Source organism: Sturnus vulgaris, chromosome 9 (assembly GCF_052056855.1).
Source record: "Sturnus vulgaris isolate bStuVul1 chromosome 9, bStuVul1.hap1, whole genome shotgun sequence".
NCBI classification, from domain to species: Eukaryota; Metazoa; Chordata; class Aves; order Passeriformes; family Sturnidae; genus Sturnus; species Sturnus vulgaris.
Window position 1 is genome coordinate 19,201,798 of NC_142251.1, and position 23,902 is coordinate 19,225,699.

General features: G+C 36.4%; 1 protein-coding gene across 2 annotated transcripts in view; it reads left to right on the forward strand.

Annotated features, from left to right (window-relative positions):
- AGL (amylo-alpha-1,6-glucosidase and 4-alpha-glucanotransferase) overlaps window positions 1-16,951 on the forward strand; it is a 35,108-nt gene extending 18,157 nt beyond the window's left edge. For both annotated transcript variants that reach the window (XM_014884902.2, XM_088170042.1), the window contains 17 exons: window positions 71-195; window positions 307-419; window positions 533-667; window positions 1,174-1,304; window positions 1,860-1,996; window positions 3,477-3,610; window positions 4,718-4,893; window positions 6,310-6,412; window positions 7,652-7,877; window positions 8,255-8,366; window positions 8,720-8,855; window positions 10,024-10,136; window positions 10,856-11,067; window positions 11,613-11,710; window positions 12,234-12,321; window positions 12,413-12,546; window positions 13,906-16,951. In XM_014884902.2, coding sequence (XP_014740388.1) covers window positions 71-195; window positions 307-419; window positions 533-667; window positions 1,174-1,304; window positions 1,860-1,996; window positions 3,477-3,610; window positions 4,718-4,893; window positions 6,310-6,412; window positions 7,652-7,877; window positions 8,255-8,366; window positions 8,720-8,855; window positions 10,024-10,136; window positions 10,856-11,067; window positions 11,613-11,710; window positions 12,234-12,321; window positions 12,413-12,546; window positions 13,906-14,023 — 2,291 coding nt within the window. In that variant the 3' untranslated portion in view covers window positions 14,024-16,951. The remainder of the gene's footprint in view (window positions 1-70; window positions 196-306; window positions 420-532; window positions 668-1,173; window positions 1,305-1,859; window positions 1,997-3,476; window positions 3,611-4,717; window positions 4,894-6,309; window positions 6,413-7,651; window positions 7,878-8,254; window positions 8,367-8,719; window positions 8,856-10,023; window positions 10,137-10,855; window positions 11,068-11,612; window positions 11,711-12,233; window positions 12,322-12,412; window positions 12,547-13,905) is intronic.
- The last annotated feature ends 6,951 nt before the right edge of the window (window positions 16,952-23,902 follow it).

Consider the following 23,902-nt stretch of genomic DNA (forward strand, 5'->3'; position numbering starts at 1 on the left):
TAATTTCAAAAGAATCACTTTTTTAATTTCAAATATCCTAAGTGCTGCAACATGGTTTAACTTTTTCTAGGAAAAATAGACGAAGTAGTACTTGAGGCAAGGACTATTGAGAGAAGTGCTAGTCCTTACAAAAAAGATCTACATTTTATAAATGGATTGCCCAATTTCACAATGGAACTCAGAGAGCATATCCAGGTAATTAGCCCTCTTCACTCATGTACTAATGTAATATTTTAAAATTTGTGCTATTTTATATTAGAAAAAATGACAGTGAATTTCAGTTGCAAATTTGTTTTCTTTTTTAAGATAAAAGACAGTAAAATCATAAAGCAAGCCGGAACTGCTATAAAAGGTCCAAATGAGTTTGTTCAAGAAATAGAATTTGAAAGACTAACACCAGGAAGTGTAATAGTATTCAGGTATGTTATTATAATTGCCATATGGCTGCATGAGTTAAAAAGGAGTGACAGGAGACTGGAGAATAGTTCTTCTGAGTGCTGTATTTCTACAAGATCTGCATTCTTATTTACAGAGTTAGTCTGGACCCAAAGGCACAGGAGGCTGTGGGGATACTCCGCAATCATTTGATCCAGTTCAGCTCTCATTTTAAATCTGGAAGTCTTCCTGATGATCACTCAGCACCAATATTAAAAACGCCATTTGCTTCGTGAGTATTCTTTAAGTTTCTGAAATAGAACCAAGAGAGCTACCAGGGAGCAGAGAATATTATGTAAACTTCTTGAGGGATTGTTGAGTTCTGGTGGTGGTGGTTCAGAGGGTTTGAATTCTCAGAGTACAATGAAAACTCAGACATCTTCTTATATGTATAATACTAAGTCGGGCTAATACTAAAAAACTTCCCAGTTTGTGTAATTGCTGCCTAAAGTAGACTTTCTAACGTGGTCTGCTTCACAGTGTTGGCGTGTGATTGTTTGGGTGTGATTTTTGTACTTAATACTGTGTTTCTAAATAAACATTGAAACATCTGAGAGGATCTTGGAACACCCAAAAAGTCAGGCCTCTAATTTCCAAGCTGAGGTATTGAGAGAATTGTATATATTTTCATATTTTAATTTAACTTGGAAATGAGAATTGTTTGTGGAATCCTTTCCCTGTTTCCCTACTGATATTATTTTGGGTTTTATTCTATTTTTTTCCCCACTGTCTTTTCAGAATTGCGTCTAAACTAACTTTGGCAGAACTAAATCAAGTGCTGTATCGATGTGAGGCAGAAGAGCAGGAAGATGGTGGAGGCTGTTACAATATACCAAACTGGTCACCCCTAAAGTATGCAGGCCTCCAAGGTAATAGCATTATTTTTTATGTCAAGTAAAAAAAGTAAATGAGAGCTGTTCAGTCTAGATCACATCATAACGCTGTTGTATTGCTGCTGGCATTGTTTGGTAAAAAAGGTAATTTTTTCTGCTTGACCATGCCACTAATTGGTTTTGTACCCAGGAAATCTTTTACTAGAACAAAACCCCCTCTCTCACAATGCCTTGAAACTTAACACTGCAGCCCAGTCAAGCCCACTGCCTTGACTTTAAAAAAAAAACAAATACACTTCCAGTGAAAAGTTGCATTAATCTAACCTGAGACATTACTAGATTACTGAGGAGTGTCTGTCATTTATCATACATACAAATTCTATCATGCTGAGTATTTGCAATGATTTTCATAAGTTTCTAGGGTTTTTGCCAAGGAAACTAGAATTGGGTTGTAGCTTAACTTGTTATTCAGGATGGAGAGAAGCAATCCAGTTAAAGCATCTGTTGCTATGTACCTTTTCCTCCTGAATTGTAATTGCTGTTTGTGATAATGGTGTGTCTTTTAATACAGAGTTGCGTTTGTATCTTCAGGGTTAATGTCAGTGATGGCAGACATTAGACCAAAGAATGATTTGGGTCATCCATTTTGTGATAATTTAAGATCTGGGGACTGGATGATTGATTATGTCAGTAATCGTCTGATTTCACGTGCTGGAGCCTGTGCTGAAGTGAGTAAAAATATTTATTTGGTAACTTTGGGGTTCTAATTTGATAGTCTGAATTTAAAAAATTTATCCAAAATTGAAAATGAAAAGCTATCTATAACACATTTTCTATCTAGGCAATTTCTTCTATTAGATTAAGTCATTAGTACATTTTTCTTCCCTCCCCTCAATCCTATTTAAGAATGGACTGCAAAAGGGAAATGAAAAATATATAGAGCATAAAGCTAGTTAGCTCTTGCATGAAGGCTCCCTGTTCTACTTCCCCTCAAATAAAAAATTTACTTACCAATACTTTTTTCCTCTAGGTTTTGGACTGGGTTTTTGGGTTTTTTGTTTGTTTTTTAAGAAAGTACTTTCAAGAGAGTGCCTAAATACTACTGCATACGTGAGTATGATACAGTTCAAGTCAGCCAAGCACTGGGAAGACAGGAATTACTGAGATTCAAGGTTCCTTTATAGCTGCATTACAGTACAGTCCTTTTCTTTGTCATAGTTTATTTTCCTACATGGAAACTGCTTTATTTATTTCATTAGACCTGATTGGTTTTTTTACTTATCTAACAAATAGAGTAATAAAGGCTTTAACATTCTTATTTCATTTTATTCCTGAAGTCAAGTCTAGTAATACAAAGCAGAAGAATGAATAAAGCAGTCTAATGTATTGAAGCTAATGTTAAATTTTACCTTAGAAACAGAGCTTTTCTAGAAAACAATTTAGTCTGATACTTGCCACATTTACTGCTCTTCAGTTGCTCTTCTATTGCTTTTTTTACTGTGTATTTTTGAGTTCTTAATTTGTAATGTCTCATTCTGTTTTAAAGACTTAATGTGAAACTACAGTTGTGCTGTTAGTATAGTCTCATCATGTGATATTTTTACAGGTGCATTCTTTATCTGCAAGGCTTAAATCTTTTGTGGCTCACTAGAAGGTTGTCATAATGTTATTTAGCAGGACTAGAAGGAAAGAAAAATACTTTCCAGACGTGAAATGTTTTGCCATGATATAAGGATGTGAAACTCTAGAATCCTGAGTCTAAGACACAGATCTCCAGTCATATTCTCTAGTGGCTCTATATCATTTAGCACTGACTTTTCATGCCTGGTCTTCAGCTTCATCTCTTCAGTCCTGTCTTTTTACCAATGAAAAACTTCCTTCCCATGTTTGGATTATACTGATGCCTTTTGCTGCTTAATTTTAATAACAACTTCATTATAATTGATTTATTGACTGTAAGACTACAAAATACAGTCTCCTTCTATACTTCAGATTGTGACCTATTTATTTTTGATACTATAGATGCAATATACATTTTTCTCTACTACTTTTCTTAGAGTTCATGTCTTTTAGCTAAAAGTTTGGAGCAAAAGGATGCAGCGTAATTAGGGTGTAATACATGTATAAAAACTGAAACAATATGAATCCTGAAAGCACTGGCTTTTGAGCTCCGGTGGATCAAGTTCTAATTCTATTGTATTTTAATAGGTTGGTAAATGGTTGAAGGCCATGTTTGTCTACCTAAAGAGAATTCCACGTTACCTCATCCCGTGTTACTTTGATGCCATTTTAGTGGGAGCATACACAACACTTCTGGATGTAGGATGGCATCAGATGTCCAGGTATGCTTGGCCTTTTTATCAGAGCTATAATGGCACCTGTATATATCAGAAGCTTTAAAGTTTTATCTGCTGGAGAATGTAATTGGAATATTTTCATGTTCTTCTAATGTTAAAAGGTAAAATGGGTAGAGAATTATCAAATCCATCTTCAAACAGTGGTGGTTTGGAAGATGGAGAGTTCAGACACCTATCCAAGATTTCAATTTATAACTACTGTTGGCATTGTGCAATAGGAGGAGGAAACCCTAAGCCAGCATCTTTTTTGCCAGGCTTTGGAAGCTTTATTTTATTTTTTTTTTGTTGCTATAATTTTAGTACCAATGCAATAATTCTTTAAGTTGAGATAACTAAGAAAATATCAGATTGTATTTGTTGCTGATGCTTTCTTCAACACTTCTCCATTATTACTCCCCATTATCTGAGCACTCTGCTTACTTTTTGAAATAACTGTCTAATTTCCAGAGTCTGCTTCTATTTTTCTTGCAAAGGGAGAGGAGATTAGTTTCATGGAGACTTTATTCTATGAATATGCTGAACAAATCGATATTGTTTTGTAAAATCAGGGATGTTAAAGTGGGAATAAAATTGGGTATGGCTATGAAATCATGGAGCATAATATATTTTATGAAGAAATGCTTGGACATCAACTATTTCAAGCAATGCCTTAACAGATTTTTTGGGTTGCAGTTTATATATATATATGTAAAAATATGATCTCTAAAAATACTGAACTAGTTGTGACAAACTTTTGTTCATAGCAAAATATCTTTTATCACATTTTTGAAGTCTTAGGTCTGTGTATAGGCATTAACTAAACCAAAACAACTTTTCTTTTTTTTTAACTGTTTTCTAGAAGTACATGGCACTGGCATTAATCAATTAAGATTTGACTCAATGTTGGGCACCTGTTTTAGGAAAACAAGTGATTTACAAATTAAATCTTAGATTAAAAATCAGTTAATAAAAAATGCAAGTATTAATTCATTGCTAGTTTTTTATATTTCTTACATGTAATGCTTGTCATAGCCATCTGTAAATGAAATAGCATTTTATGGACTGCTATTGTTGAATGCAAAGCTATTTTAATTTAATTATGTTGAATTGCAGCTTTGTGCAGAATGGATCAACGTTTGTTAAACACCTTTCCTTGGGTTCAGTCCAGTTATGTGGGATAGGAAAATACTCTTGTCTGCCAGATCTGTCTCCTTCCTTACATGATGTTCCCTATAGGCTGAATGAGATTACAAATCAAAAAGAACAATGTTGTGTTTCCATGGCAGCTGGTAAGTGAAAACAACCTTTAAAAAAAGAAGTCTTCCAAAACAATTAAACCCGTTTTAGTAACTATATTAAAATCTTCTGCATCATGTTTGAGGGCCATATGTCAGAAATTATGGACAAAATGTAGTAATTTCATTTAAATGTGAATTTTAAAAGTGAATTGTAATGGAGTAGCAAGAGTGACTTTATGGTTTACTAGTTCTCAGAAAGAACCATTAGCAAAAGAACTCCTCATGAAACTGTCTGCAAAAGGAAAGAGCATAAAAGCAGTCAGCAAGTAGTATTTATACCTCCAAATGTTCTGCCAGCATCTGGCAATCTTCCTATGGGCATTTGCCTATGCCCAAAGTATTATCTTCTGTGGCTTAGAATGAATTTATTTTGGTTCTGAGTTGGCCCATTCCTTTTCTGAAGCCATGGAAACTTTTAAACATCTACAGATGCAGTGGCATCTCTCTCAGTGGAGTGCTTTTCTGCTTTTTGCCATCACTCTTGTGTAGCTTTGTTGCTTTTAGTTTCTGGATTTTAATAACATTCCATTTGCCTGCTTTAGTGTTTCCTAGAAGCACAGACAGTGTTCCCTTAAACTGGTCATAAAGATTAATTATACTGAAGGGTTTGGTTTTAAATATTCCTTTCACATACTCTCCGGTAGTTGTGCCTGAGATTTTAAAATTTGACACAGACTGTAATTCTCCAGCGCTGCTGCCATGTACTACAAATTTGCAGAGATGTGGACGCCATATTTGAGAATTAGCAAATACTTTGTTAAAGTAAGTGATAGAAGTGAAATGTTGTTCTACCAAGCATGCATAAGACTGCTGGTTTGAAACATTACCATGTGGAATTTCTGTCTAATAGATCATAAAAAGAAGTAAATGGAAGAAAAGACAAGTTTGGACCTTACTGTTGTGATTATTATGCCTTTTCAGTTAGAATCATTCATAAAGCTAAGTGTTATAATATCTACAGTAAAATGTAGTTCTATAAGCTGCTGGAAAAGAGAAGCAGGATGTCTTTCACAGTGTCTGAGAACAGTCTAATCCCCTTTATGTTGCTGAGATGCCACAACTCCCATACATAAACTCTTGCCAACAAAGTGTTACAATCTTGTCATAGTTCTGATTTTTTGGTTAGTTTTCATTCTGTTTCTTTTAATTAACTTTTGGTTAAGTTGCCAGGTGATTTAATAAAAATGAAAATGTCACTGTTACTGGTATGAGAAATGTACCTGTGTGATCTTGAAATTCTACAAGACTGTGAAGAAAATCTAGAAGATTGTTCTAGAGAAGGGCATGTTTAATTCTATCAAGAACTTAGTTTAGGAGATTATTTATTTGAAATACCTTAATCTAGGAAAAAGTTATAAATGAGGATATATTATTTACATTTGATTCTTTTATATGTGTTCTTTTCAGGTTTACCTCACTTTTCTTCTGGAATTTTTCGTTCTTGGGGAAGGGATACTTTCATTGCACTAAGAGGTCTGCTGTTAGTTACTGGGCGCTATCTAGAAGCAAGGTAAGACTGGCCCAGCCCTGGTTCTTGTTGGCTTTGTAAGCAGTTAGGAAGAAGCAGTGCTCTCAAAAGCTGAGCTGATGCACAAGCTCTTAGAAACAGTTGATGTGCAGTATAAACCTTTAATGGCACTAGACATATTTGGGAGCTCCCTCTAAGTGGGATTAAAAATACTACTCACATACTCTTTTGCCTTCTTAGCACTGTTACAAAGCAAATGTTCTGTAGAGACAAGACAGTTTTAACCCCAGCAACAATACTGTTTGTCCTTGAACAAAGTGATTCTTTCGCTAAGACTTGCATCATTGTTGCTGAGCAATAATTTCAGAATTATTTCTGTAAAAATTTCAAGTAGTAAAAGAGAATGCTGTTTTAATCAGAAAGGCATGAATGCAGGTCTGTCATGATTTTTTTTTTTTTTTTTTGTAACTGCTAGTACTCTTGTATTGATACTAGAAATCAGCTAATTGTGCATTATTGCAGTCTGGTAGCTACACATATTTAACCTGACAAATGAGTCATACATAAGCCAGATGAATTTGATATTTTGCTTAATGTTGATTTGAATAGGGCTTGGCACATAATAGAAATATGAAAATTAGTTGGTGTACATCAGCATGTATTTATGCTGTTGTACATTTGGCCAACTGTTAGCTTTCTCATGCAGAGAGATCTGCAGTCAACTAGGATATTTATTTTGCCTTTAAAAGCTAGTTGGAATCAGTTTTCTGCAAGGTATGTGCAACAGTTCTCAAATGAAACTTCTCATAACCTCAGTTGCTGTCACCTCTCTTTATTTTAATAGAAAACCCCCATCTACTCCTGCCCTCCATCCCCATTCCACCCCACCTATCAGAATGGATACCAGGGTAATCATAAACAAGGTCAATAAAAACCTTCCCTGTGACCTCAGTGGGATTTGGATTTAGGATCTATATCACTACCTATTAAAAAGCAAATTATCTTTTCCATATCAACAGATTGTGTATGTTTTGTATAAACTGATTTAAATGTATTCATATTGAGGAATTTGTTAGGGAATGGGTGGTTTTTTACTGTAAAAGAAGTTCATGCTAAATTGAGAAATTTGTAACTTTGAACAGCAAACTTTTGGCATCTATCTTTAAAATCCTGTTTGTCTTCTTGCTATTAATGTAACCCTGTATGCTTTGTACTTGATATTAGCTCCAATAATTACCTTGAAGACAGCTTAGTCAAGACTATGATGTTCTTTTGTTCTAGAAACATCATTTTGGCATATGGTGGGACTTTAAGGCATGGTCTCATTCCCAATCTGCTCGGTGGAGGGACACATGCCAGATACAACTGTCGGGATGCTGTGTGGTGGTGGCTTCAGTGTATCCAGGACTACTGTAAAATTGTTCCCAATGGATTAGACATTCTCAGGTGTCCTGTTTCTAGGATGTACCCAAGAGATGACTCTTCTCCTCAGCCTGCGGGCGCTGTGGTAAAATTTCTTCTAATCTAACTATTTAACAAAACTGTAACGTTTTAATGAAAGGATGTAATCTTTTCTAGCTACAAGAACGTGTTGAAATATGATTATAGCACAAGAATTCCATATTTTAGGCACTTCCTGCTTGCATCACCCGATTAGATCAGGTGCAAGGAGGAAAAGAAATTCCATCCTTTTTTTTGTCTTAAAAAAATGTTTATGTGAAAAGTTGTATACAATGTAACGCCATTGCCAAGGATGCTAATAGAAAATGTTTGATGGTTTGGGGGTTTTTTTGGAATATCATAGAAACTAGAGGTTTAAGAAATGCTTTCTACTCATTTTTCATCTTGTCTCTCACATGTCATCCAAACATGTAATGAATCTAGGATCAGCCACTTTATGAAGTAATACAGGAAGCAATGCAACGACATATGGAAGGCATAAATTTCCGAGAAAGGAATGCTGGTCCTCAGATTGATCAAAACATGAGAGATGAAGGTAACATACACAGAAAAGAAATTGATGAGTATATTTTGTATTTCCTTTTCCTTTTATTTCCTCTTTCTATTGAGCATATTTTTTTGAAATAAAATTATATTTATTGTAGCTAAAACTATACTACTTTATATTTTGAAGTGCCTAAATAATAGTTTATTGTTAGCAACTGGTCATATGTTAAAGTGCAAGTTATCTTTAAAATTTCACTAAAAGTACAGTTGCCTTCAAAAACCTATCTCAGGTCTCTTGTTGGAAGGTCTTGTTTAATAGGATGTTTGGCTTGGGGGTGTGGGTAGTTGGGGTTTTGTTTTGTCTAAAAAATGAACTTAACGCCTGATATTCTTTCTTGCCAGGTTTTAACATAACTGCAGGCATTGACCATGAAACTGGCTTTGTCTTTGGAGGGAACCGCTTCAATTGTGGCACTTGGATGGATAAAATGGGAGAGAGCGACAAAGCTCGCAACAAAGGAATTCCAGCTACTCCGAGGTATGAAAGTCGGGCTTAGGCGGGGGGGGGGGGGGGGTTAAATTTAAAATTCTTCTGCAGAACCGCTGTGAGTTGTATTCACACATCTGAGAGATTCTCTCAAATGTTCTAAATGTTTCTACCCACTAAAATGTCAATGGAATTTTTTTCTTTAAGCTGATTTGAAGTAAAAAGCTGTGGTTTTGGGCAGGTGACGCCCATGGCTTCTGTCACAGTCTCAGCTCCATGCTGACTTCTGAGTTGACTTCTGAATTCAAGTAGTAAAATGTAATTTAGGAAATACTATATACTTGCTATGCTAGCAGTACTTTGTTATTCAGACTTCTCATATGAGTTATATAGTGATAATTGTGTTGTTTGAGTACTTGTTATTTATTTACAGCATCTACATTTTTAGAGTTGAGATCATGCATTTTGAAGTAGGCTCTTTATTATGTGCTAGCAAACTGCTACAGGCATCCTTGCTTGAATTTAGCACAGTATCAGTTTCAAATCAGTTGCCATCCATGGGTGAGAATTGAGGAAAATGTTATCTTGCTTGACAAATCAAGCATTTTAATTGGGAGCCAAGAGAAGTTGAGGTACTTTCCAAAAGAGGCTTAGTTGGTGATATGAGAGAGAAAATTCCAAGTAGACATCAAGTAGACAGTAAAGCTGAGTATGATACAATATGAAATATTTGCATATATTGATTACATGAATATTACCTGAAAAAAGAAGCAAGTCCAAGAAGTGCATTTAGTGCTTATTTTAATCTCTCACTTTTGACTTGCATAGTCACTTATGGCAGAATTATTACCTAAGTTACAGAAGTGTATGTGTAGTTGAAAAGCTTTGTATTGAACACAGTTTTAACATCAGAGGACCACATTTGGGTTGATCCTTTTTCATGCTTTTAATCACTGGTATAAAATTATCTTCCATTTGTGCTAGTTAGCTGGGTATGATGATACCACTTTAAATAGGGCTGTCAGACAGAAAAAAGGTATTTTCTACCCAGGGAATCAAGTTCATTCCCTGACTTGAGAAATAGGGGAATAGTAGGAAAATAAGAAACAAAGAAATCATCTGAATAAGACGCTTATGAATCTAAATTTTTCAATTACTTATTGAACTTCAATAGCCTTCTTAAAGTAAAAATATTGAGCTTTTTTTATCATTATTTTAGAGATGGCTCTGCTGTGGAAATTGTTGGCCTGTGCAAGTCAGCTGTTCGCTGGTTGATGGAATTATCTAGGAAAAACATCTTTCCATTCCGTGGAGTCACAGTAAAAAGACATGGTAAAAACAGGCACATCTCGTAATTGCATTACTGGGGTGTAAAAATAACTAAAACAGTAAAATAGTGACCATATAACCTCAGAAGAAGGTTTAGGGATTAAAGGGCAAAAACTTGAGAAAGTATCGTTTATGATCAAAATCCTTTTCTTGCTATAAAAATTTATTAGAAGTTTATATTGCCTTCTCAATATTTCAAATAGTTTATTCTGTGGATTACAAAGGAATTTCAGAGCCTGAATACCTTTCCTCAAAATGTATATAAGTGATAAGGTTACTGTGTATTTTGCTGATTGTATAATTCATTACAAGAATGCAGAGTAAAATGATGCAGGACACTTGTCTTTATTTTCTCTTTCTGTCCCTCTCCCAATATTCATAACACATAAAGCCCCTTACTGGGAATATTTACATAAATATCATTGGAAGTCCCTTATGTTTTAGAGGGAATACTCTTCTAATTACAAAGTTACTTTATGCTTAGCCAGCCCAAGTGAATATGTGCCCTCTGGAGACTTTGATGTGTTAGTCTCACTAGAAATTTCAGTGAGCTGTTGCTTCTGTGATCTGTACAATTGGCCTAAATGTAAGGAATCACAAACTGAGAGAGGTGATCCTGGATCTGCTCCTGTTATATTTAGTGGCAGCAATTCAAGAAGCTTACTTCTGCTGTTGTCTCTGTGGCTGATTGCAGAAAATTAAAACTGTGTAATGTATTGCAGGAAAGGAGGAGATGATCACATATGATGAGTGGGACAGGAAAATTCAAGGAAACTTTGAAAGGCTGTTCTTTGTCTCTGAGAATCCAGCAGATCCTAATGAAAATCGCCCAGATCTTGTACACAAACGTGGAATTTATAAGGACAGCTATGGAGCTTCAAGTCCATGGTGTGATTACCAACTCAGGCCAAATTTTCCAATAGCAATGGTTGTGGTAAGTGTGGGAGAATGGGAGGAGGGCTTTGCACTTAAATGTAAACTTAGTTCAGTTATAAAGAAAATTTTAAGGTCCATCTGCATGGCATTCTATCAGGAGCATACATTGCTTGGAATAACTTTTTGAAAGCAGATTATTTTTTATGCTTTTAATATTTGTCCATCTGGGACGATCATCTAAAATATATCAAGAGAGGACTTGCCAATTTACCATGGTCACTGTATTCAGAATATCTTTTATGGCTAGGTCTGGGAGGCTGCTTTTCCCATCAAACTGGCTAAAAGGATGGATTCTTTGTCTTCATTGGATCTGTAAAGAGCTTCAGTAATAATATTTGGTGAGGGTATATAAAATAAAAATGGAAAAAAAGCACCAGATACCTTCTGTTTTCTTGCTTATTCTGACTTTCAGGTTGCAGAAGTTGATTCAGTAATGCAAAGCTCAGGCTTTTTGTTGTCTTCTGCATTTGTGTACACAAATGCAGAATGTATATGTATGTATATGCACAGAGATTATTCATTCAATCTTTATTATTTTATTAGGCCCCTGAGTTGTTTACACCAGAGAGAGCTTGGAAAGCTTTGCAGATAGCAGAGGAAAAGCTTCTTGGTCCATTAGGCATGAAAACCTTAGACCCAGAGTAAGTACAGTAGAGATCAGATCAAGTGGTAATTCCTAAAGAAGATAAACATGACAGTAGGAATTATTTGATGTAGTGGTGATAGTGTGAAATCTTAATTTACACCAATGAAATAAGGCTGCAGGAAGTACTTCCAGAACAATTGTTTTGCTGTTCTATAAGTCCATGCAATTGATTTCTTTATATAGGCAATGGCTGGGTGGTTTTGGATGCCTCACAGTAAGCAAGTCAAATTTGGTATCATACCAAAGACGTTGAATTTGCATCTTGGGACATACAGTGTTTGATACAATGTACAGTGCTACAGTTTGAGTAAAAGGGTCCTTTCAAGACCTTGAAAATATTCCTACCAAATTTATAATTCCACTGTCATGTAAAGTACAGAACCTGATGGAGACCTCCATCACTTTACCATCAATAAATGTAAATGATGAGTTTTTGGGTTAATTTCTGTTTTCCTTTTCTGTGTATCATTTTTAATTAAGACTTTTTTTGCATAATACATTTTTTTTATTTCTTGCAGTGATATGGTGTACTGTGGAGTCTATGATAATGCTCTTGACAATGACAACTACAATGTATCCAGAGGGTTTAATTATCACCAAGGACCTGTAAGAGTTACTTCCTTCAATTTTAGAATAAGTGTAGTCATCTTTTCAAAACAACTGCTTTGATAACCATCTCTTTTTATTCTTTGTTTAGGAATGGCTGTGGCCAATTGGATATTTTCTTCGTGCCAAATTATATTTCTCTAGGTTGATTGGTCCAGAGATATATGCAAAAACTGTAGTTATGATTAAGAATGTTCTTTCTCGCCACTATGTTCATCTCGAAAGGTAAGGTAGCACCAAACACAGATTCAAAATACTCAAAATCCCAAGCTAGTGGCATCCACCATCCAACAATTGCATGTAAGAGTACAGAGCTCCTGTATAAACAGGATCTCTTTTCTAGATAGGAAGTTGACTGCTATATATGCAATTGCAGATCTCAAGTCAGGTTTCAAATACAGGTGTGATCTAGTGCCTTTTACAGATTGTAGAATTCCTAATACTTATTCATGCAAAGACTGGGTGAAATAAATCTTAGGTAAAAATTAGGATCTTATTTCATACAAGAAATCAATTTCAGAAAAAGATGTCAGTGAGTTGTTTCTTTTAAAAATCAAAGTATTTAAAAACAAACTTTAAAACATAATAATTGAAGGGCAAGTAGTGACAGATTAAAATTGCAGCAGATAAAATGATGCAAAATATTGTTCTAAGTGAGGAAAATAAGATTCTGAAGCTGTCATACTAATAGCCTTCATTTTCTAAGGAGATAGAGGAACTTGCATTTTGAGTTTTCCCTCAAACAAACCACCAAACCCACACACTATTTTTCCTCTTTTGCTCTTATCTCAATTTATAAGGATTTGAGACAAACTAAAATAAACAAAACACTTTGCCCTTGATGTCTCTTCCATGTAATCTGTTCTACAGCAGATGAAACACATATTTTTTTATACCCAAAAGAGTAATTCAGGACTTAAAACAAAAGAGTTTGTTTGACCACACAAGGAAGAAAAAAGGATTTGTGAAGCAACGTTTTGCCTTATGTAGTGTCTTGTCCAAGGCTCTTGTTTGGTGGTACCAGAAACAATTTGCAGTTCGGTAACACTCTTCCCTTTTTCTGTCTTAAAGTAGTGTACTTTTACTCTGCTTTGATACTTTTTCTGTACAGAATAATTAATGTAGCAACAGGCTTTGTTTGTATTTTTGTAAGTGTGCTAGCGATTTAATTCCTAAGGAGGAAGAGAAGGTTTATGTGGTCATGCTGTCTTCAGGCCCTTGCCACTTTTTAGCAGCATAATCAATTTCAAGTGTAGTTTGAATACCACTGTTATCTAATCTTCCAAGTGCAAAACTGTCAGAATGATAAAGAGGAGCAGCACACCAGTTGTGTAAGTTTAGTTATTATTTGTAGCAGAGAGTCTGCTTTGAAGAAGAGACACTTCCACTACAATTAACAACTGCAGGTGAAAAAAATACTGGATTTCAGTTATTAAAGGATATGTTGTGCTAGTAGGAAAGCAGACTTTTAGTCAAGATTTTCAGTTTCCTACTGAGTTTATCTTCGAAATGGCTTTAAAATGAAATACTCTTTTTATTTCAGTCTATAATCTAACAATACTTGCTTGTGTTTTCTTTTATCAGATCATCCTGGAAAGGCCTTCCAGAGCTAACCAATGAGAATGGGCAGTATTGTCCTTTTAGCTGTGAAACTCAAGCCTGGTCAATTGGTGTTATCCTTGAAATACTTTATGACTTGTAAAAGTTAATTTTGATTGCTTTGATGAAACTTCTGTATTCTTACTATTGGGCATAAATGAACACTTGGCTTACACTGCAAGGGAAATTAACTGTTCTGCACAATCACTCAAGCTGTGTCTTTCAGAGATGCTGAATTGCCAGCAGCTTCTGTGCCCTATAACTGTGGGGCTTAAGTGTTTTGAAAATCAGGGCGTGACAATAAAATAATACTGCAGTGCACACTTGATGCAGAAACTTTTAGTAAGGAGCAATTTTAAGAATATGCACAAACTTAATTTTTAGTAGCTTTGGTTTTTTAGCCTTTTCAAAACAAAATCTTAATGTAACAAAGTAAATTTGCTCCTTCCTGAGCTAAAAAGAAGTAGCACAGCTCTTATGTTTTTTTTTTCTTTTTTTTTTTCTTAAAGAGTAAATGGATGTTTTTGCAAATGCATGCTTAAGGGGAAGTAGACTAACCTCTAGCTTTCTGAGTTTGGTTTGCTTTGTGCTCTAGCACCATGCATTATTGAAGGCATAATATGTTATCTCTCCATTGAACTGTCTAATGGGGATGTTTTTGTATGTGTTCAGTTGAACACTCCACTAAGCAACCACAGAAATAAAGTGTATGAAGACTGTAATAAATCAACTTTTGAAGTTATATATAAAATTTTGAAAACTTTACTTTGAGCGTTAACTCAAGCAATAATGAGCTAACATCCTATGTTGATCTGTCTTTAGATTTATTTAAATACCATGAGCCATATAGCAAACCTGTTTTTCATTTGTGTCTGGTTTTCACCATGGATAATTCATAAAAAGTGTGCATACAATGCTCAGCCTATATGTTAGGGAAGGCCAACGTGCTTGACTGTTTATTAAATTAATTTATTGAAGAGATAGGGTCACCTGAGCCCTTCTTCTTGGGAAAATCTGAGCTCTGTTAATCAGGTGGAAATGCTTAACACAATGGAAAGACATAGTAGCCTACTATCAGAGAGAACATGAGGCTTCTAGGCCTTCTGAAATTGCACCAGTAGCAATAAGCATGCTACCTCTGTGTGGTGTCCTTTGGGAACAAATCCAGTGAACATGATGCAAAACGTGTTTTTTCATATTTGGATGCCTGCATGTCCTTATTAAGTTCAGGGTTCACAAATTGAGAGGAGAGTAGTTGGTAATTCTCAACTCTTCATACAATTTTTCCATCTTAGTGCAATAAACAGCCAGAGAATGAGGTTGAAAACACTTCCCACATCACAAGGCAGAAAAGCAAAAGCACTATTTCTTAATGTTAGACAACATATGCTGAAAAAATAAATGCAGGATGTAATTATAATGCACTAAAACACATAGATCAAGATTTTATCATATCTGTATTTTAAGGTTTCTGTATTCTGTCTTAAGTACAGTGCACACATGCTGTCTTGTTCAGGGAGATTCTGTAAGGGCAAGTTATCAGGTTCAAGAGATGAATTGTAAGAAGTGGCTATACTCTTATACTATTTGTTTGAAAGGTTAATAAGGATTTTAACTCCCTTGCTGAAGTGTTCAGTCCTTAGAAGTTAGGAATAGGTAATGTCTATCTTATACCTGAACGTTTGAGCTGCAGTACATGGGTTGGGAATTTTTTATTTGCTCAACACAATGCATAAGAAATGTCATTTGATCAAAAATGTTACTGAAATGTCAGCTACAGATTATTTTTTTAATGTGCAAGAGGCATAGAAAGTATTTTTCATACTGCACTGAACTTTCCAAAACTCTTGATAATTATATTGAGGTTTATGTCCTACTGTTTCCTACTGAAATTTCTTATTTCTTGTTTATTATTTCAAGGTATGTTTTATGGCTCCTGTGGCTTAGAAAGCAGGAACAAAATGGCAGAAAAAAATTGTTCTTACTTCATGAAAACATTTTAAAATTGGAAGTGAAGCTTAAGAGCTATGACTGTTGAAGATTTCCACCAAGTGTCAAAATCATATTCATTGGCAATAACACTCTTTAAGTGTTGGGAAAAAAAAATGAGAAATTTTTCATCAAAACCTTCCTATGCTATGTAGATTGCTTTCCAGTTTTGCAGCCTGCACTGCTGATAGAGACTGCATATTTGTCACTGCTAGGGTTTTTTTCTAATTTAATAGTAACATTTTAAAGATAAATCACCACTGTGTACACAAAAATACATATGTTATAAAACTTCTAAACATGCCCATTTATAATGTTGCTTCTGCACTGATTAGTTGAGCATAGTTTTAGTGAAAAATATTTTAAATAGGGAAAAATATGGTTGGTTGACTTTGCTGTTAAGTAGCAACAAAAGTAAGATTTAAGGTTATTAACTTTATCGGGGGGTGGTGGTTTATTGTTTTTGGGGTTTTCCCTTTTTTTTCCCTTAAAAAGCTACTCAACACTTTGTCAAACCAGACAGTTTAAAAATGAAGAGGGAAGAAAACAATGTTAACTCAAACATAAAATGAGCTGATATCCATATCGATCCAGTCATTATCCCCTAAAAATAGCTGACTTATATTGACTGATCCTGAGCTCTGTACCATTATCATTTATATTTTACACTCAAAAATTTCTAGTAATGCAAACGTATAATTGGTAAAATAGAAATAAACTAAATAACTCAGTAAGAACTGTGCATCCATTGTGTTCCAGTTGGTGCTTCTTAATCTATATTGTATTAAGAATTATTTTTCCTCCCAATTGAAATAATTTTAACTGTTACCAATGTTCACACAGTTAATAGCTCTTGATTTATTCAAAGATGATTAACTTGAGAATTCAAGTAAACTAATGTATCATTCTCACATTGCATGTTGTAATGTAAAATGGAAACATGAGCTTTACATGTCTGTCTATCACAGCAACAACTGATTTTAGAAAATGTCATTATTCATTTCTGAAATGCACAAAATAAAATTCTTTAATTCAGAGTTAACCTTCTCTTGTGATTGTTTTTTTTTTTAAAAAAGTCAAACTTTGCAGCCAGTATTGCTTGTTCACTTCTTGCAATTTTACGTGCTGGGTAGAAGCGATTGTTAACTCCTCAGGTTAAATGTTAAAATGTGCTAACAACACTTACTACTAAAACAACAGCTTATTAGAAAAAAAGCATAAACTTGAGATTCTTATGTTGGTGGCAATGTCAGGTGTCTTAGCCAAGTTTGAGTGGATTTGGGTTAGCAGGTCTTCTGCTATGAATGTTTATATAATTTCAGTCTTAGTGTTGCAACAACAGTCTTGATTAACTGATGTACAGATACCCAAGTGATTAACTTTCAGAGTAAAATTAATACCATGGAGGAGGCATTTTTGCTTTTTCAGCTCTGCTTTGTAAAATCCAAGACTTACAGCACAGGTGCTTGGTATAATTATGTTTTGCATATTTCATTTCATGCTTTATAAAATTAGGACTTTTTTATAATTTTCTATTCAAGCATTAAGAAGTAGTTTATTATTCTATTGTATGTACTTTTAATAAACATTCTATTGAAAAATGGTTAAGGAAATGTAGAAATGACAAGTCACTGAGTTGTTGGGGGGAGTTGGTAAGGTGGGAGCTGCCACCTCAGCCCTCCTGGAGCCCCAAGCAGCTCAGTCGAGGAATAGATGGATGAAATGTTAATGGTGACGGGCAGGTTTCTCTGGAGCTCGTGGATGGCAGTGGGGAGGCGCCTGCAGTCAGGACACTGGAGCGCTGCCTGCGGGCAGGGAAAAGGCTTCCCCCTCCTGGGCAGCTGGGGTGAGACCAGGCGGGACCACGGCCTGGGCCCGGCTGGGGCTGCCAAGACTCCTTAGGCCGGGCCAGGCTCCCTCAGGCTGGGCCAGGGTCCCTCAGGCCGGGCCGGGGCCGCTCAGTGCGGCCTGCGCCCCCGCCGCCGCCTCAGGAGCGCTCCGTGCACGCCGCCGGCTGCGGGCGGCTCAGCCGCACGCTCCTCGGGAAAATTGCCCCGACTGCCAGCTTGTTTTCCTTTCCGAATGTGCCTGGATGCAGTAACAGGGAAAATGTGCTTGCCTGTGAGCCTCTGGGGGTTTGTGCAGACTTGGGAACTTGTACACCTGTTGATTTAATGGAGCAATACAAGGGAGAAGTCAGCTCTATTCACATTCTGCAAGATTTGTGTTTGGTATTTCTCAGAAATTACTGATTAAATTAAAACAGAGGCTTCCCAGTTCTGAATTTTGCATCAAAGTGCAGGTGACCAAGTGGACCAATGGCCATTTTTAATGGAGAGTGTTATTTCAGAGCATGAGCAGCTGAACAAGGCACAAAGATGACTGTTAAGTGTTTCAGCAATAGCTGGTTTTTACAGGGCCAAATTCTGAAGTGGAATTAACATATGGTGGTGAACCAGAGAATAATATAGAAAGCAGACTGTGAGTAGTCAGGTGGCAGTCTGAGCCATCTGCTCTTCCAGGCTCTTGTGTTTCTGTAAGCACTTGTCCAGTTCCGTTTGTCTCACTGTACTACCTCCTTGAATCTCTGCCATGTGTCTGTTCTGTTTGCAAATTTTCAGCCACAGGTGGCTGTTCACCCTGTGTAATAATCTCAGCATATTACAAAGTTCAGTACCACTGTCTATATTTGACAAATAATAAACTTGTTCACCTAAATTCACGTAGGTTTATGCAATCTGTGAGATCCATGAGCACTTCCCTTCCCTTTGTGTGCCACAGCAATATCTCAATACAACTTCAGACAGACTATTCTTCATATAGTGCCTTTTTGCAATGAGAGTGAAAGCTGGCCATGAAAGAAGAGAATTATGCTGCAGCCTAGCAAGGGTCTTAAGTTGGATGATGTGGACTCCAGGTACTAATAGAGGTAAGTTTCTTGTGGAGTTCTGTATTTATGAGTTCAGAATGGCAAATAAACTGGAGCTTAATTTTGTGTGGTGGTGGGAAACAAAAGATGATGTCTTCTAATGAGTTCTAAAGGAAGATACTTTCAGTCACATGATTTACGGACTTGTAAATACAATTGTTTTAAAGCATGATGCTCTAGAATAGGATTCAATTGTAATAGTAGAAGTCTTTTTTTAAGGTGATTTTGACAGTCACAACCACATAATTTCAGAAAGCTGAAAGACTAATCATCGCAAGTGACATTTCAAGGAAGAGATTTCTACAAAACTAACAATCTGTTCTATTGTGTGATAAATTCAGGAGCTGTTTTTACATCTCTTTGTAATTGATCTTATGGCCATTGCCTATAAGGGTCCCAGATACAGCCTAGGCCTGGAGAGGGATGCCTATTTTAATAGTATGCAATGAGAAATCAGTTCCAAATGCAGGACTAAGGCTCACAGTTGCTTGTGGAACACCCTGAAGAACAGCCAAATAATAAGGTAATGGTGTCTTAGCAAGAGCAGTCGTTGGGAGGGCAATAGTAGGTTAAGGGTTGCCAAAATGTGCTGTAGTATTATACCTAAGGAGAACATGGGGTAGGATTTCCCAGTAGAAAGCTGGGAGTGATGGATGGGGTAAGAATATTGCAGCTCTTTATTATAGATAAAAAATAACATTTCCAACCTGGCAGCAGAGGGTGGCGCCAGCTGGTCCCTGTGGCCGTGCTGTCCCTGCCCAGGCTGGGCTGGCCCATTCCGCTCCCTCGCGTTCCCTCCAGGGCTCTGCGTTCCTGCTCAGCTGCGCTCGCTGGGCTGGCTCTTAACGGCTCCAGTCTCCATTCCGCACGTCAAAATCATCATCAGTTTTTAAATGCTTAGACGATGCTTCAGTAATATATACTCGTGTAGAAGTAGGAAAGGAATACATCTTTGATGGTTTAGTGACAGTTTTTTAAAGGGATAAGTGTAACTAACGAGTATTTCAGTATTAAAAAATCCAGTAATCTATTTCTCTGTTTTATTGCAAAGTTCAAAAATCTGTTTATCTCCTAAAGAATGGAAAATGCTAGGAAATGAAACCAGGTGTATGTTAGGCATTTATTTATTATTTGCATCATAGTTAATCTAATGCTTCTGTAATTGCTCACAGTTTTTTTCTGTTTCCTTAAATGCTTTGTTTATGCACAAAAAAAATTAATGTGAAAACCGAAAGCAATTCTGCCTGGGCAATCTTTCACTATAACTGTGGTTATTTTAACTTAAATATGCTGTTACATGGATATTTTTTATTGGCATTCACTGTGTGTTTAACGGGCTGCTTTTTCTAGCAATTATTTTACTTGTTGGAAGGTGGATGGGAACACCCACATTTTCAAGGTAATTTTGTAATTTGTAAAGCCTATAATCAGACCTACTGGGACAGCTGTTCAAGAGCTGGTTTAGTTTTCTTGTAATGGCTGTACTGCTGGAGGTCTCCCTACAGATCTCTGGAGGGCCTGATTCATGTGTTTGGAACAACTAGGTTACTGCAGTTTTTCCAAGGCCTCCAGGCGCCATTTAGTTAAATTTAAGAATCAGATGCTGCTATCACCTGAATCAGAGTAAATATAGAGTAATTTAATTTCCACACCTTGAATAATTGCGGGTTTATTTTTGCATAATTTTGTCTTTAGACAGTTTATACACCTTTGCAAACAGCAGTTAAAAGCATGACTCAGATGTTGCAATGTGATACAGTTGTTTGTTCCAGGCTAGGGAGTCTGTACTGTGCTGGGGTTCATTGTCACAATAGTTTCCTTAAAGCACTCATGCAGAGGAGTGTTTTGCTTTCCTTGTCAGTACCTTTGCTGGAGTCTAACAGAACATACTCTAAATTCTGCTGTAGTCCCAAAAATTTGGTAGAATTTCGTACATTGAATTTATCAAATTGGTGAAAGTATTCTCTTCAGGAATATTAAAAACAAATAAAACCTAGTTGAGGTGGAGGGCTGGTGGTAGTAATAGTAGTAGACAGATGTTCCTCTGGTTATTTCCATCATGTTTTCAAAGATGACCTTACAAAAATTCCTTAAAAGCATTAAGATTTGGAAATTTGTACCTGTGTTATTATAAAGTCTTGTTTTTTCTGTGCTGGAAGATTGAGAAGTCTGAAAGTTACAATATTTAGAAAGTGAATGTTTATTAGTTTAATAGCTGAGGTAAGAAGGCTTCAGTTAGGTAATTAAGCATTTCTTCCAAATTTCAGCAGATACTTTTTATTGGTTATAAAATAATTTTTCTAAACTGAATACTGATGTTAAATGTCATCTTGCTTCCTATCCTTCTCCTTGATTTCATTTAACATAAAAGGCTCCTTTTAACTGTGGGGAGTGGGTGTTTCTGGGTCTACTGCCACTCAAATTATAAAGCACTTCAATATTTGTTTAGAGAGAGCTGAAGTATTGCTCTTTCTTGGAGGGGGCAGAACCCCAATGTTTGAGCTTTAACTTAGTGTTTGACTGTCTGAAGAGCAACCCTACTGCTCAGTGGTCAGTGAGTCCTTCAGGAAGGTCAGAGATGGGATTATGGTTGAGGATGGATTATCACAGAAAGGGAGAACTGAACTTGGATGTTCACTTCTAAGTGAGCACCCAAGAGAGACAAGGAGGATGTTTCCTCACCTGTGAAGTGTTTCCAAGGGAGGAAGCACAAAAGAGACGAAGTTCTGATGTGTGGCTGCATGCTGTAGTACAGCAGAAATGATGGAGAGAGGGGAGCTGCAGTTTGCCTCAGTGTGGGCCTCCTGGCTGGTCTGTATGACCCTGTGTTCAGTGGAGCAGACAACACAGACACAGGGCTCTACTGCTATTACACCAAAATGCAACACTGCCCTGACCAACAGTTCTGTAGGACTGAAGGGAAGAGCAGCTTGAGGAACTGGTTGTAACCACAGATAAATTTCCAAACTTATTTCATTTATCACCTGGATTTCACTTCTGAAAACTAGAAACTTCTTAAATACTGAAATCTCATGGGGAGAACTCTTGTAGAGGCTGAAAAAACATCTTCCACTTGGCATTATTTTGTCAGCCCGATTTCCACCTCTTCAGCCAGTTCACTATGGTGTCTTAAAGTGGACTCAATTTCTCCATCTTCCATCCTTCTTCAGCATAGCTAAAACACTACTGTGAATTTGACCCAGAAATCATCAAAATCCCTGGAAGTGTAAGTACTACATCAGACTCAAAGGGTTTATGTGCTTGAATGTAACATTTTAAAGTCTTTTGATGTCATTACAAAAGGTCACTCAGATTAATAATTGCTGTAATAGTATCTTTTGTCTCATAAATTTAATTCTCAGCGTACTCTATTTAATTTGCTATAATTATATACTCAATGTACTGCTAATAAATACACTCTTTCACATTTGATGTATATGTATTTTAAAACATGGGGTAAGCAGTAGAAGTCAAGGATACTACATCTTTAGCATTTTTCCCTATTAATTCTTTGTTAAATATCATGTTACAGAAAACTATCATGTTCAGGAAACTGACGTGAGGATGCTTTGGAATGCTAAATAGTCGTGACAGTGATTAGTACACGCCACTCACACTTGTATATTTCCAGTGCTGAAACTTTAAGGATTGCTCTGAATTAGCTGAAGGGGCATTGGCATAGTATGTAGTGCCCTTATCTTGCTTTCCTGGAAAATTGTAATTGCTGTACTCTGAGAACTTTTAGTAGCTTCAGAACCTGTGGAAAGTGGATGACAGGTAGTACTAGCTGGTAGACACACTTCTTTTTGGGAAGTTTTGATCTTTGTTTTTTTGCTTAGTCATTTTCACTGCCCCTCACAGTTAATCAGTAACTATTTTCTGCTGAAATTAAGAATGCTGCTAACCCAAATCCTACTTAGCTGAATCAGTCTTCTAAGCTAAGAACCATTGATTTTGCTGCCACTGTTGCGTATGATTTCTAAATGCTGCTTCCCTTGCAGGGGGTACTATCAAAAGAAAAAAATCCTCCTGTTGTTAACACATGGATGAGGAGTGACTGATAATAGGTCACAATTTTAGACAGAGGCAAGTTCATCAGAACACAGACGTTTAAACATAGGAAGTCCAGCGTTAGTTTCCCATCTGTATGGTGTTAATTCTGCCTGCTTAGGTCAGTCCCACAGTGCCCCAGTAGCACCGATGTTTTGTCTGAGCACTGCCCTCCTCACCAGCTGCTTCTGCCTGCCCTGTCGCCAGGATCCACCTGTATGTGCTTGACCTGTAATCCCACTGTACATGCCAGGGCTTATACAGCACTTCACACCATGCTTTGCAGCAGGCCTGCAGGTCTGCTGGTGCATGTGCCTTTAGATTACACTACCTGTAGTTAAATATCTAGTTTATAAAAAATAAATACTAATCGCCTACAATTTACAGTTCCTTTGTTCTCACATCTGTCTTAGCCTTCAGGCAACCTCACAGCCTATGCTCATTTCTGACCTAGCTGTACACAACAGCTTTCTGGTCTCTTTTTCAAGCATGCTCTACAGACTCGGTTCTGAAATGTGTCACAAAAGTTTCTAGAACAGTTCTTTCTTTGATTCATCACATGGTTTTATACAATGAAACAGCTCAAATATTCATTCAATACCTTTAGAGATGTTATTCACTATGCCACGTTCTGCAGAAAATGACATGGCATATGAGGAACTAATTCATGAAAGTTTTGTCTATATATTACTTCTACAAAGGTTGATTTTTAAAAAATTATTCCATCATTTAGATCTTTGGATGTGTAGCCCACAGGTTTATCTACTACACAAAAAAACCACATTTCTATTACTGTTACTGGAAGCCACACACTCCTACCTTTATTTTACTTCCTCATCGATAGAGAAAGCATTGGAAATATTAAAAACAATGCCTAAAGATGAAACTTGTTTCTGTGAAGCTTATATATTTGAAGTTGAAAGTATCTAGCTCCACAGCTAAATCCTGTGGACTATCTATGAGATGTATGTTCTTCCCCAGATACTTCTAACTTGAGATGAGTTTCCTTTTTCC